The sequence below is a fragment of the Bufo gargarizans genome, chromosome 8 (assembly GCF_014858855.1).
Source record: "Bufo gargarizans isolate SCDJY-AF-19 chromosome 8, ASM1485885v1, whole genome shotgun sequence".
Taxonomy (NCBI): Eukaryota; Metazoa; Chordata; class Amphibia; order Anura; family Bufonidae; genus Bufo; species Bufo gargarizans.
This window is the reverse complement of record NC_058087.1, coordinates 53,644,348-53,657,773: the sequence shown is the minus strand read 5'-3', so window position 1 is coordinate 53,657,773 and position 13,426 is coordinate 53,644,348. Positions and strand designations below refer to the sequence as shown.

General features: G+C 44.3%; 1 protein-coding gene across 2 annotated transcripts in view; it reads left to right on the top strand.

Moving 5' to 3' along the window:
• The window catches only part of LOC122945304 (putative methyltransferase DDB_G0268948), a 245,840-nt gene that overhangs the window by 195,025 nt on the left and 37,389 nt on the right, over window positions 1–13,426 (top strand). For both annotated transcript variants that reach the window (XM_044304345.1, XM_044304346.1), the window contains exons 3-5: window positions 8,060–8,223; window positions 8,314–8,527; window positions 9,269–9,369. In XM_044304345.1, the coding sequence (XP_044160280.1) occupies window positions 8,060–8,223; window positions 8,314–8,527; window positions 9,269–9,369 (479 nt within the window). The remainder of the gene's footprint in view (window positions 1–8,059; window positions 8,224–8,313; window positions 8,528–9,268; window positions 9,370–13,426) is intronic.

Genomic DNA, 13,426 nt, shown 5'->3' with positions numbered 1-13,426 from the left:
AAGCAAAGGCACTATATCCAGATGGATCCGGAACACCATTGAATTTTGCTATCTACAGAGGAACTTAATCTGCAGTAGTCCCACCCTAGAGTTTATTTCTCTATTAATCCTCCTGGAGTGCCGTTGTGGAGGCACCGGGGAAAAGAGATGATTACTCTTACCGGTAATTGGTTTTTCCAATAGCCTCCACAACGGCACTGGATTCCCTACCCAAGTGGTATAATTTATGTGGAATGTTATGTTACTCATGTTATGTTGTCATTATATCAATACAGTTTTGAACCAACTAACTAACCGAGTCCTATCTCATTAACTGAAGCAGGTAAGGGGAGGGGCCTTTTAAACTTAAGCTTCTACGTTGTTTCCTGTCCTGGGGAGGCGGGGACACCCTCCTGGAGTGCCGTTGTGGAGGCTATTGGAAAATCCAATTGCCGGTAAGAGTAATCGTCTCTTTTACACATTTTGATTGCAAACTACTTCTCACGCATATGGGCCCCTAAAATGCCAGGGCAGTATAACTACCCCACAAGTGACCCCATTTTGGAAAGTAGACACCCCAAGGTATTCTGTGAGGGGCATGGCGAGTTCCTAGAATTTTTAATTTTTTGTCACAAGTTAGCGGAAAATTATGATTTTTTTTTTATTTTTTATTTTTTATTACAAAGTCTCATATTCCACTAACTTGCGACAAAAAATAAAAAATTCTAGGAACTCGCCATGCCCCTCACGGAATACCTTGGGGTGTCTTCTTTCCAAAATGGGGTCACTTGTGGGGTAGTTATACTGCCCTGGCATTTTAGGGGCCCAAATGCGTGTGAAGTAGTTTGCAATCAAAATGTGTAAAAAATGGCCGGTGAAATCCGAAAGGTGCTCTTTGGAATGTGGGCCCCTTTGCCCACCTAGGCTGCAAAAAAGTGTCACACATGTGGTATCGCCGTACTCAGGAGAAGTTAGGGAATGTGTTTTGGGGTGTCATTTTACATATACCCATGCTGGGTGAGATAAATATCTTGGTCAAATGCCCACTTTGTATAGAAAAATGGGAAAAGTTGTCTTTTGCCGAGATATTTCTCTCACCCAGCATGGGTATATGTAAAATGACACCCCAAAACACATTCCCCAACTTCTCCTGAGTACGGCGATACCACATGTGTGACACTTTTGTGCAGCCTAGGTGGGCAAAAGGACCCACATTCCAAAGAGCACCTTTCGGATTTCACAGGCCATTTTTTACACATTTTGATTGCAAACTACTTCTCACGCATATGGGCCCCTAAAATGCCAGGGCAGTATAACTACCCCACAAGTGACCCCATTTTGGAAAGAAGACACCCCAAGGTATTTCATGATGGGCATAGTGAGTTCATGGAAGTTTTTATTTTTTGTCACAAGTTAGTGGAATATGAGACTTTGTAAGGAAAAAAAATCATCATTTTCCGCTAACTTGTGACAAAAAATAAAAAATTCTAGGAACTCGCCATGCCCCTCACGGAATACCTTGGGGTGTCTTCTTTCCAAAATGGGGTCACTTTTGGGGTAGTTATACTGCCCTGGCATTTTAGGGGCCCTAATGCATACAAAGTAGTTTGAAATCAAAATCTGTAAAAAATGGCCTGTGAAATCCGAAAGGTGCTCTTTGGAATGTGGGCCCATTTGCCCACCTAGGCGGCAAAAAAGTGTCACACATGTGGTATCGTGGTACTCAGGAGAAGTTGGGGAATGTGTTTTGGCATGTAATTTTACATATACCCATGCTGGGTGAGAGAAATATCTCGGCAAAAGACAACTTTTCCCATTTTTTTTATACAAAGTTGGCACTTGACCAAGATATTTCTCTCACCCAGCATGGGTAGATGTAAAATGACACCCCAAAACACATCCCCCAACTTCTCCTGAGTACGGCGATACCACATGTGTGACACTTTTTTGCAGCCTAGATGCGCAAAGGGGCCCACTTTCCTTTTAGGAGGGCATTTTTAGACATTTGGATCCCAGACTTCTTTGCACGCTTTAGGGCCCCTAAAATGCCAGGGCAGTATAAATACCCCACATGTGACCCCATTTTGGAAAGAAGACACCCCAAGGTATTCAATGAGGGGCATGGCAAGTTCATCGATTTTTTTTTTTTTTTGGCACAAGTTAGCGGAAATGGATTTTATTTTATTCTCACAAAGTCTCCCTTTCCGCTAACTTGGGACAAATTTCAATCTTTCATGGACTCAATATGCCCCTCAGCGAATACCTTGGGGTGTCTTCTTTCCAAAATGGGGTCATTTGTGGGGTGTTTGTACTGCCCTGGCATTTGAGGGTCTCCGCAGTCATTACATGTATGGGCAGCATTAGGAGTTTCTGCTATTCTCCTTATATTGAGCATACAGGTAATGAGATTTTTTTTTTTCCGTTCAGCCTCTGGGCTGAAAGAAAAAATGAACGGCACAGATTTCTTCATTCGCATCGATCAATGTGGATGAAAAAATCTCTGCCCAAAAAAAAAAAAGGAGGGGAAAGGCGTCTGCCAGGACATAGGAGCTCCGCCCAACATCCATACCCACTTAGCTCGTATGCCCTGGCAAACCAGATTTCTCCATTCACATCAATCGATGTGGATGAATAAATCATTGCCGGGATTTTTTAGATTTTTTTTTTATATATACAAAGTGTTTGCCAAAGCATATGAACACCGCCGCCTCCTCAGCTCATATGCCTCGGCAAACGTATCTTTTACTGCAGAGGAGAAATCTCGTCTTGCAGCGCCGCATACACCGACTTGTGTGTAATCTGACAGCAGCGCAATGCTGCAGCTGCTTGATCGCTTGGTCTACCTAGGAGGTAAAAAAAAAAAAAAAAACAGGCCGCAACGCAATAAATTTATTAACATTAACTTTAGAGAACATTAACTTTTATAAACTTTTGAAACTGAACAATAACTTTTTTGCTTACCGGTGATTTTTTTTGTTGTTTTTTGTTTTTTTAACTTTATAAGACAAACCTCTCTTTCCCCATGGGACAATGTGCAAAGCGCAAATCGCCCAGAGATGTGGCGAAGTACATTATGCACTTTGTCCCAGGTGAAAGGAGAGGTTTGTGGCAGCTCTGTGTGAAAGGGCCCTAAGACCCCTGTGTGCCTGTCCTGTGTGACGCAATCCCTACACTAATAGTGTACCTGAGTGTGGAACTTGCGGAAACACTCCCCTATGCATAGGGTAGGCTGGTCAGGACAGTCAGGACAAAAAAAGGTGGGGTCACGCCTTATTCCACCCCTGCTACAGACACAAAATCTTTTTCTTGGGGAACGTTGAGTTGGGGTACCAGGATAGACAGACGGGAAGTGTCTGCCATGTAGCCGGCTCACTACATCAGGGCCTTGGGGCACGGACCCTCCTGGATACAGGATTTCCGAAATGATCTCTTCCTGGAATTTTAGGAAGGATCCTGTTCTCCCAGCCTTACTGTAGAGAACAAAACTATTATATACAGCCAATTGGATCAAATATACAGACACCTTCTTATACCAGTGTCTGGTGCGTCGGGAAACTAAATAGGGAGCCAACATCTGGTCATTGAAGTCCACCCCTCCCATGTGAAGGTTATAGTCGTGGACAGAGAGGGGTTTCACAATGACTCCAGTTGCCCTTTCAATTTGTACAGTCGTGTCTGCGTGAATGGTGGACAGAAGGTAAACGTCCCTCTTGTCCCTCCACTTCACCGCGAGCAGTTCTTGGTCACACAAGGCAGCCCTCTCCCCCAGTGCAAGTCGGGTACTAACGAGCTGTTGGGGGAAGCCCAGGCGACTAGGTCGCGCGGTGCCACAGCATTGAATTCCGACTAGATGTAAGTGCTGAAAGAGGGCCACGCTTGAGTAAAAATTGTCCACATATAAGTGGTACCCCTTGTGGAGTAAGGGTGACACCAAGTCCCAGACAATCTTGCCACTGCTCCCCAGGTAGTCAGGACATCCGACCGGCTCCAGTTTTGAGTCTTTTCCCTCATAGACCCTAAAACGATATGTATAGCCTGTGGCCCTTTCACAGAGCTTATACAGTTTGACCCCATACCGGGCGCGCTTGCTGGGGATGTACTGTTTTATGCCAAGGCGCCCGGTAAAATGTACTAGGGACTCGTCTATGCAGATGGGTAAATGCAGTGGCGGCTGGGCCTGAGGCGGATAGCAGTTTGGCGCATGTCCTTCCACCACCGAGGATTGCAGGGCGCTTCTCTTTGCCTCCTGTTGCTTCCTCCTCCTACTCCGCTTCCTCATCCTCTACCACCTCCTCATCTGGTCAGCGTAACACCTTCACCACCAACTTCAGCACAGCCAGGGGTAAACGACAGCAGGCAGTTTTAAAACGTATCTGTTTGTGGGACAAGCCCCACACCGCTCAGGAGCTGTGGACGGGCATGGAACAACAGACCGATGAGTGCTTTGTGCCAGTAAGCCTCAAGCCCGGCCTGGTGGTGTGCGATAATGGGCGAAATCTCGTAGCAGCTCTGGAACTAGCCGGTTTGATGCACATCCCTTGCCTGGCGCATGTGCTGAATTTGGTGGTGCAGAGGTTCCTTAAAAATTACCCTGATGTGTCAGAGCTGCTGCAGAAAGTGCGGTCCGTCTGTGCGCGCTTTCGGTGTTCTTACCCTGCTGCTGCTAGCCTGTCAGCGATGCAGCGTAATTTTGGCCTTCCCGCTCACCGCCTCATATGCGACGTGCCCACAAGGTGGAACTCCACCTTGCACATGCTGGCCAGACTGTGTGAGCAGCAGCAGGTGATAGTGAAGTTTCAGCTGCAGCACGCACAGGTGAGTCGCTCTGCGGAACATCACCTCTTCACCACCGATGACTGGGCCTCCATGCGAAACCTGTGTGCCTTGTTGCGCTGTTTTGAGTACACCACCAACATGGCCAGTGCCGATGACGCCGTTCTCAGCGTTACTTTTCCAATTCTATGCCTCCTTGAAAAAACGCTTCGGGCAATGATGGAAGAGGATGTGGCACAGGAGGAGGAGGAGGAAGAGGGATCATTTCATAGGGTTTCAGGCCAGTCATTCACAAGTGGCTCCGAGGGTGGGTTACTGCACCCACAAACGCCAGGTACACAATTGTCTAGCCAGGGCATAGTTCTGGAGGATGACTAGGTGGAGGATGAGAAGGAGGAGATGGAGGAGGAGGAACTGTGTTCACAGCAGGGTGGCACCCAAACCAGCTCATGGCCATCACTGGTGCGTGGCTGGGGGGATACAGAGGACACAGACGATATACCTCCCACAGAGGACAGCTTTTCGTTGCCGTATTTCACACTGACAGATGCAGCAGTATGTGTGCACACGTCTACACGTACTGAATGATGGGTCTTCCCCCTTCAACTTCTGGGTCTCCAAATTGGGCACATGGCCTGAGCTTGCCCTTTACGCCTTGGAGGTGCCCTGCAGCCAGTGTATTGTCTGAACGTTTGTTTAGCACGGCTAGAGGGGGTTATCAGATGTTATATTTCACAATGTTTTGGGGTGTACCCTAATTTAAACAAAAACAAGAATTAAAGCCAAAAACAAGTGTTGGCTACTAGAGATGTCCCAAACTATTCGCCGGCGAATAGTTCCCGGCGAACATAGCTTGTTCGCGTTCGCCGCTGTGGGCGAACATATGCGCTGTTCGGTCCGCCTCCTATACGTCATCATTGAGCAAACTTTGACCCTGTACCTCACAGTCAGCAGACACATTCCAGCCAATCAGCATACCCTCCCACCGCCTATCAAAAAGCAAGGACAGCATCCATCTTAGATTAATTCTGAAGCTGCAGTGTCACAAAGTTGTAATCGCAATGCGATTAATACAGGTTATATTAGTCGCATTGCGATTACAACTTAGAGCTGGGTTCCTAATGGTTATATTGATAGAATATAACGAAGATTGAGACTATAGTGCTATATTCGTTGTCAATTCTAGCAATACAACCATTAGGAACTCAGATCTAAGTTGTAATCGCAATGCGAATAATGCAGGTTATATTAATCGCATTGCGAATTCAACTTAGAGCTAAGTTCCTAATGGTTGTATTGCTAGAATTGACGAATATAACGAATATAGCACTATATTCTCAATCTTCGTTATATTCTAGCAATACAACCATTAGGAACCCAGCAGCTCTAAGTTGAATTCGCAATGCGATTAATATAACCTGCATTAATCGCATTGCGATTACAACTTTCTCAAATCCGACAGTACATTCTAGTATGGAGCCGTTCCCATGGTGATGGGGACGCTCCATGAGCACGGAAGTTGGCAGAAGCTCTAAGTTGAAATCGCAATGCGATCAATTCAAGTTCTATAAATCGCATTGCGATTTCAACAGAACTTCTGCTGACTTCCGTGCTCATGGAGCATCCCCATGGGAACGACTCCATGCTAGAATGTACTGTCGGATTTGAGAAAGTTGAAATCGCAATGCGATTAATTCAAGCTCTATAAATCGCATTGCGATTTCAACTTACCACACTCTGCATCAACTACGTAATTTTCCATGGGAGTTTTGCCATGGACCCCCCTCAGGCATGCCACAGTCCAGGTGTTAGTCCCCTTGAAACAACTTTTCCATCACTATTGTGGCCACAAAGAGTACCTGTGGGTTTTCAAATTCGCCTTCCTATTGATGTCTATTGCGGTTCGCCCGGTTTGCGCGTTCGTGAACATTTGCGGAAATTCGCGTTCGCCGTTCGCGACATCACTATTGGCTACCCCCTTCTCCTACACCGCCACTTCCACCTACACATCCACCGCCGCCTCAACCTCCTACTCCATATGGACCTCGTCCTCCAAGATCAAGATTATTATTTTTTATTTTTACGTATTTTATGTTATTTTAAGTCATTTCCCTATCCATATTTGTTTGCAGAGCACTTGCCATGCTCTTGGCCACATTTTGCTGCCATTTTCAGTCCTCTAGGCCTTTCCATGACTTTTTTAGAGCCATTTTAGTGCTCAAAAGTTCTGGTCCCCATTGACTTTAATGGGGTTTGGGTTCGGGGTCAAGTTCGGGTCCCGAACTCAAACTTTTTTGTGAAGTTCGGCCGAACCCGTCGAACCCGAACATCCAGCTGTCCGCTCAACTCTAGTTATGGCTCTTAGAATGCAGTGATAAAAAAAAACAAAATCACTTGGCCATTAGGGTTAGTGATCTGTAAACAGACAATACTTTAGAAATGTGCCCAAGTGTTCTGAAGTGCATATACTATGTATGTAAATGTACAATCCCCCCCCCCCCCCTTGCGGGAAATTAGATGATTACTATATGTACCATTTACAGCTGGCAGTATAGTAAACCTAATAGGGGATATTTACCCACACAAAATGACAAACAAAATGGTGTGCCTACTTTGCATAATTAATTAAAGGATTTGTCCAAGTTCAATTGCCAGCAATAAACAAAGTGACAAAATAACAAAAGGAAGTTCTCAACGCTTTTTCTTCCTTGCCACCTCCAACAATGCGCTTTAATCCTACACGATGAAGTCATCTTCCTGGCTGCATGGGTAATGTTCCGTACTCACCACGTTACCAGAATGCTACACATGAGTGCTGAGGCCACTGACTGGCTGCAGTAGTGAGTATGGGACTTCACTTCTGCACTGAGGTAAACAATTGCCAACAGAGAGGATTGGAACATGGCGCAGGAAGCTGTGGGGGTGAAAATGGTAATCATCGCTTCTTTTGATTTAACACATTTATTGTTGCTGGCAAAATTTTAATTGAACTTGGACAACCCCTTTTAAAGGTTTTTTCAATTTGTCTGATGCAGCGTGGCTTACCTGGGCAGTGGTGTGGCCTACCAGAAAGTAGAGTGGATCGGAACATGCCAATGTGCACCAAAAATGTGCCAAATTTGTTCTGCTAAATTCTGTTATGGTATAGGTGAGCCAGTCATCAGCTCGCATAAATGGGAAAAACTAGTGGATTTTCAGGTCATCAAGGCTAAGATTACGCTGTCTCAAAATTACACAAGAATAGTAAAACTACCCAAATGTATTTATAAAGAACATCAGCCTTACTTTACTCTGTTCTTCTCTATAGACAAATGGGCAGCCCCTTGGAATGCTGGTGGATGTTGGCTGTGGGACTGGACGCTACACTTTACCTCTAGCTCCTCACTTCGAGAAGGTCCTGGGAATAGACATGAGTGAATCCCAAATAAATGTGGCTAAACAAAATACGTTGGCAAACAATGTGTCATACATGTGAGTACTGCGCTGGAATTACTAGTTCTGCTAATATAACGAGAGGATTAGATGGCTTAGTCACCCTGGGACTCTCTCTTCTGTCTAAAGGGTGGCTTCAGCGGAGAAGATACCGGTGGAGAATGATTCTGTGGACCTGGTGCATGCCGGACTTGCTGCACATTGGTTCACAATAGACAAGTTTCTGAATGAGTCAGTTCGAGTACTGAAGACAAATGGATGCCTGGCTTTACATGCTTTTTATCCAGCCGCTGAGTTTGAATACAAGGATTTGTCACATGATCTGAACGCAGTAATGTCAAAGGTAACATGCTGATAATTATTAGTGACAATGCAGATACAATGTATACATTTTTATTGTGTATAGTAAAATTCTGCTGTGTTGCATTTGCATACAAACTGAGTTTTTTTGGGCCCACCAGAGAAATTGGTTCTGAAGGACCAAGCTCCATCTATACAGAACAGGTGCACATCCATGTTTAACTGCAACCTGTTATTATAGATTGTACATTTCTTTATTATTTATTATTATTAAAGTGCCATTTATTCCATGGCGCTGTACATATGAAAAGGGGTGCACATACATACAGGAGTGCACCTAGCCTTTCTGCTGCCTGAGGTGTAAACTGAAACGGTGCCCCCAGCATGCCAATTTCTTAACCTAAACCCTTTGCCACAATGAAAGCGCTCATTGCCCATGGCCCTTCTGCTGCCCCCCGCTTGCCCCTTCCTGATGCTGCCTGAGGCGATTGCCTCACCTGGCCTCATTGGTAGTGCACCCCTTCATACATAATACAGACAATTGCACTAAACATGAACAAGAAGAGGTACAAACTGGTACAGAAGGAGAGAGGGCCCTGCCTGCGAGGGCTTACAATCTTTATCAATAAGGTCTAACAGGTAATTTGTGAATCAACACATACGAAACAGACAGAAGTAGCATGAATGGCTCCAAAGTCTGTTACAATGAGATTTTCTTGTATTGTAGTTTTGGAGACCTGTTATATTATTGTATGATGTTATATCATTTTTGTTTTTTTGGCAGGTGTGGGATACGTTGTTCCAGTATTTTGATAAAACCACAGGACACATGCTTTGTCAGTACCAAAATATATATGAGGCTATTCCACTAAAAGACAAGGAATTGTAAGTTTTAACATATTTAAAAGGGTATTACGGTTGTTTGACATTGTCCTCTATAAACAGGCTAGGAAATAACTATTAGATCAGTTCGGGTCTTACCACTGGGACCCCAACCGATCACGAGAATGGGGACCTCGTACCCCTTGCAGCCCTCCTGAAATGAAGGAAGCGGACGCTCGCACATGCACATGGCCACTCCATTAATTTATATGGGAGTTCCAGAGATATCCGAGTGCAGCGCTAGAAATGAATGGAGCTGCTGCACGTATACGCGACTGGTCACTCTGTTCATATCAGTGTGGATGTGGGGGTACGGGTACTCTGTTCTCTTGATCTGGTAGGACCCCTACAAATCTAATAGCTAAAACAATCAAACGTCAAACAATCGGAATACCCATTTAATGTCTTTTTCTCCACTTGTGCAGATAGGTTTCTGAATCCTGACCCTTATTCTTGGAAATATCTTTCGAGCTTCCACAATTCATTGTTCTCTAGTTATAAAAATCCTGTAATATAAAATATTTATTAGCAAGCAAAGTAAAAGTAATTTTATGAAACTGGTGTAAAGTGAAACTGGCTTAGTTGTCCATAGAAACCAATCCGGTTCCTCCTTTCAATCTTATTGATTTTTTTGATTGGGTGACTAAAATAATAAATGGTGGAGGTGCAGTAGACATCGCTTATCTACACTTTAGTAAGGCTTTTGATACTGTCCCACATAGAAGGCTTATCAATAAATTGCAGTCTTTGGGCTTGGACTCCCATATTGTTGAATGGATTAGGCAGTGGCTGAGGGACAGGCAACAGAGGGTTGTAGTCAATGGAGTATATTCAGACCAGGGTCTTGTTACCAGTGGGGTACCTCAGGGATCTGTTCTGGGACCCATATTGTTTAATATCTTTATCAGCGAAATTGCAGAAGGCCTCGATGGTAAGGTGTGTCTTTTTGCTGATGACACAAAGATTTATAACAGGGTTGATGTTCCTGGAGGGATACACCAAATGGAAAAGGACTTAGGAAAACTAGAGGAATGGTCAAAAATCTGGCAACTAAAATTTAATGTTGATAAGTGCAAGATAATGCACCTGGGACGTAAAAACCCAAGAGTAAAATATAAAATCAGTGATACAGTCCTAACCTCAGTATCTGAGAAAAGGGATTTAGGGGTCATTATTTCAGAAGACTTAAAGGTAGGCAGACAATGTCATAGAGCAGCAGGAAATGCTAGCAGAATGCTTGGTGTATAGGGAGAGGCATTACCAGTAAAAAGAGGGAGGTGCTCATGCCGCTCTACAGAGCACTAGTGAGACCCCATTTGGAGTATTGTGCTCAGTACTGGAGACCATATCTCCAGAAGGATATTGATACTTTGGAGAGAGTTCAGAGAAGAGCTACTAAACTGGTACATGGATTGCAGGATAAAACTTACCAGGAAAGATTAAAGGACCTTAACATGTATAGCTTGGAAGAAAGACGAGACAGAGGGGATATGATAGAAACTTTTAAATACATAAAGGGAATCAACAAGGTAAAAGAGGAGAGAATATTTAAAAGAAGAAAAACTGCTACAAGAGGACATAGTTTTAAATTAGAGGGGCAAAGGTTTAAAAGTAATATCAGGAAGTATTACTTTACTGAGAGAGTAGTGGATGCATGGAATAGCCTTCCTGCAGAAGTGGTAGCTGCAAATACAGTGGAGGAGTTTAAGCATGCATGGGATAGGCATAAGGCCATCCTTCATAATAGATAGGGCCAGGAACTATCCATAGTATTCAGTAAATTGGGCAGACTAGATGGGCCAAATGGTTCTTATCTGCCGACACATTCTATGTTTCTATGTTTCTACTGAATAGACTGTTAGAATTTGTATTATGGCAAGAAAAAAGCAGCTAAGTAAAGAAAACGAGTGGCCATCATTACTTTAAGAAATGAAGGTCAGTCAGTCCAAAAAATTGGGAAAACTTTGAAAGTGTCCCCAAGTGCAGTCACAAAAAACATCAAGCGCTACAAAGAAACTGGCTCACATGCGGACCGCCCTAGGAAAGGAAGACCAAGAGTCACCTCTGCTGCGAAGGATAAGTTCATCCGAGTCACCAGCCTCAGAAATCGCAGGTTAACAGCAGCTCAGATTAGAGACCAGGTCAATGCCACACAGAGTTCTAGCAGCAGACACATCTCTAGAACAACTGTTAAGAGGAGACTGTGTGAATCAGGCCTTCATGGTATAATATCTGCTAGGAAACCACTGCTAAGGACAGGCAACAAGCAGAAGAGACTTGTTTGGGCTAAAGAACACAAGGAATGGACATTAGACCAGTGGAAATCTGTGCTTTGGTCTGATGAGTCCAATTTTGAGATCTTTCGTTCCAACCACCATGTCTTTGTGCGATGCAGAAAAGGTGAACGGATGGACTCTACATGCCTGGTTCCCACCGTGAAGCATGGAGGAGGAGGTGTGATGCTGTGGGGGTGCTTTCCTGGTGACACTGTTGGGGATTTATTCAAAATTGAAGGCATACTGAACCAGCATGGCTACCACAGCATCTTGCAGCGGCATGCTATTCCATCCGGTTTGCGTTTAGTCGGACCATCATTTATTTTTCAACAGGACAATGACCCTAAACACACCTCCAGGCTGTGTAAGGGCTATTTGACCATGAAGGAGAGTGATGGGGTGCTGCGCCAGATGACCTGGCCTCCAGAGTCACCGGACCTGAACTCAATCGAGATGGTTTGGGGTGAGCTGGACCGCAGAGTGAAGGCAAAATAATATCCCAGGTGCTGTCAAGGGCTCATGGAAAAGTGATTACCAGTAAGTAATCTTAAATTTCCCTTACGCCCATGACAGCACCCTTGAGAGACGACTAGAATAGTACCTAGCTCAGGGTAGGACAACTGCCTGCAGAACTTTCCTGCCAAAAGCTAGCCACTCCTTAGAGTATAAGTCTAATCTCTAGTTGCAAAAGAAAGTACACTGAGATTTCCCCCTACAAATTTGCTCTAGAGATGCTTCAGCCCTTTCTGCCCAAGTAGTAGAAATGGATCTGGTAGAGTGAGCACCAAATTCGAAAGGGGGCGATTCCCCTGCTGAAGAATAGGCTAAGGTAATGGACCCTACTATCCATCTAGATCAGGGGTGCACAACCTTTTCTGGTTGGGGGCCACGTTGTCAGCCTAAACCAATTCCAAGGGCCGAAAATAAAAGTTAAAAGAGTTCCTACCAACTGAAATACTATATTTTTGGCATACTGAACATACAGTATATATATCATAAATGTCTAATTACACTTCTAGTACTCCCATCTAATGGGAGAATACATGAAAAATACATGTGAGCAGCCACAAGACATAGAAATACATATCTGTTACCAGATGGTTGGGGGCCGCACATAATGGTATCGAGGGCCACATGTGGCCCCTGGGCCGCAGGTTGTGCACCCCTGATCTAGATAGTGTTCTGGAAGAACCTTTATTACACTATTTTTACCACCAAACTGTATAAAAAGTCTAGAGGATTTTTTCCATTGATTAGTGATTCTCAAATATTCTGATATCTTGGGTCTCATGAAACATGGAGACCACTTTAGGTAAAAAGGAGGGATCTGGCTTAATGAGCACTCTGTCTTACAGGATGTTAGTATAAAGGGAGAAGGCCAAAATTTCGCCAACACGCCTGGCCGAGGTAATCGCCACCAAAAAAGCAGTTTTGAAAGACAAAATGTTAATAGGTAGATCCTGCAAAGGCTCGAAAGGAGGCTACATCAATCTAGATAAAACTAGATTAAAGGGGTATTATCATCTTAATGATCACTGTTAAATCTGTTAATGATTTAACAGTGATCATTTTTCTAAATATATTTAATTAACAAATTCCCACCCCTTAGAAAAAATAAACCTATACTTACCTGACTGTTGTCTTCCGTCTCCCCTGGTTACGGCCACCGCTCTTCTCAGGAATCGTAGTGGCCGCGCATGCGCAGACGACGTCTTTTCTTCTCCCGGCCGGCCGTGCGCTGTACTGAATGCGCACGCCGAGGCCACGCATGTGCTATGGTGATT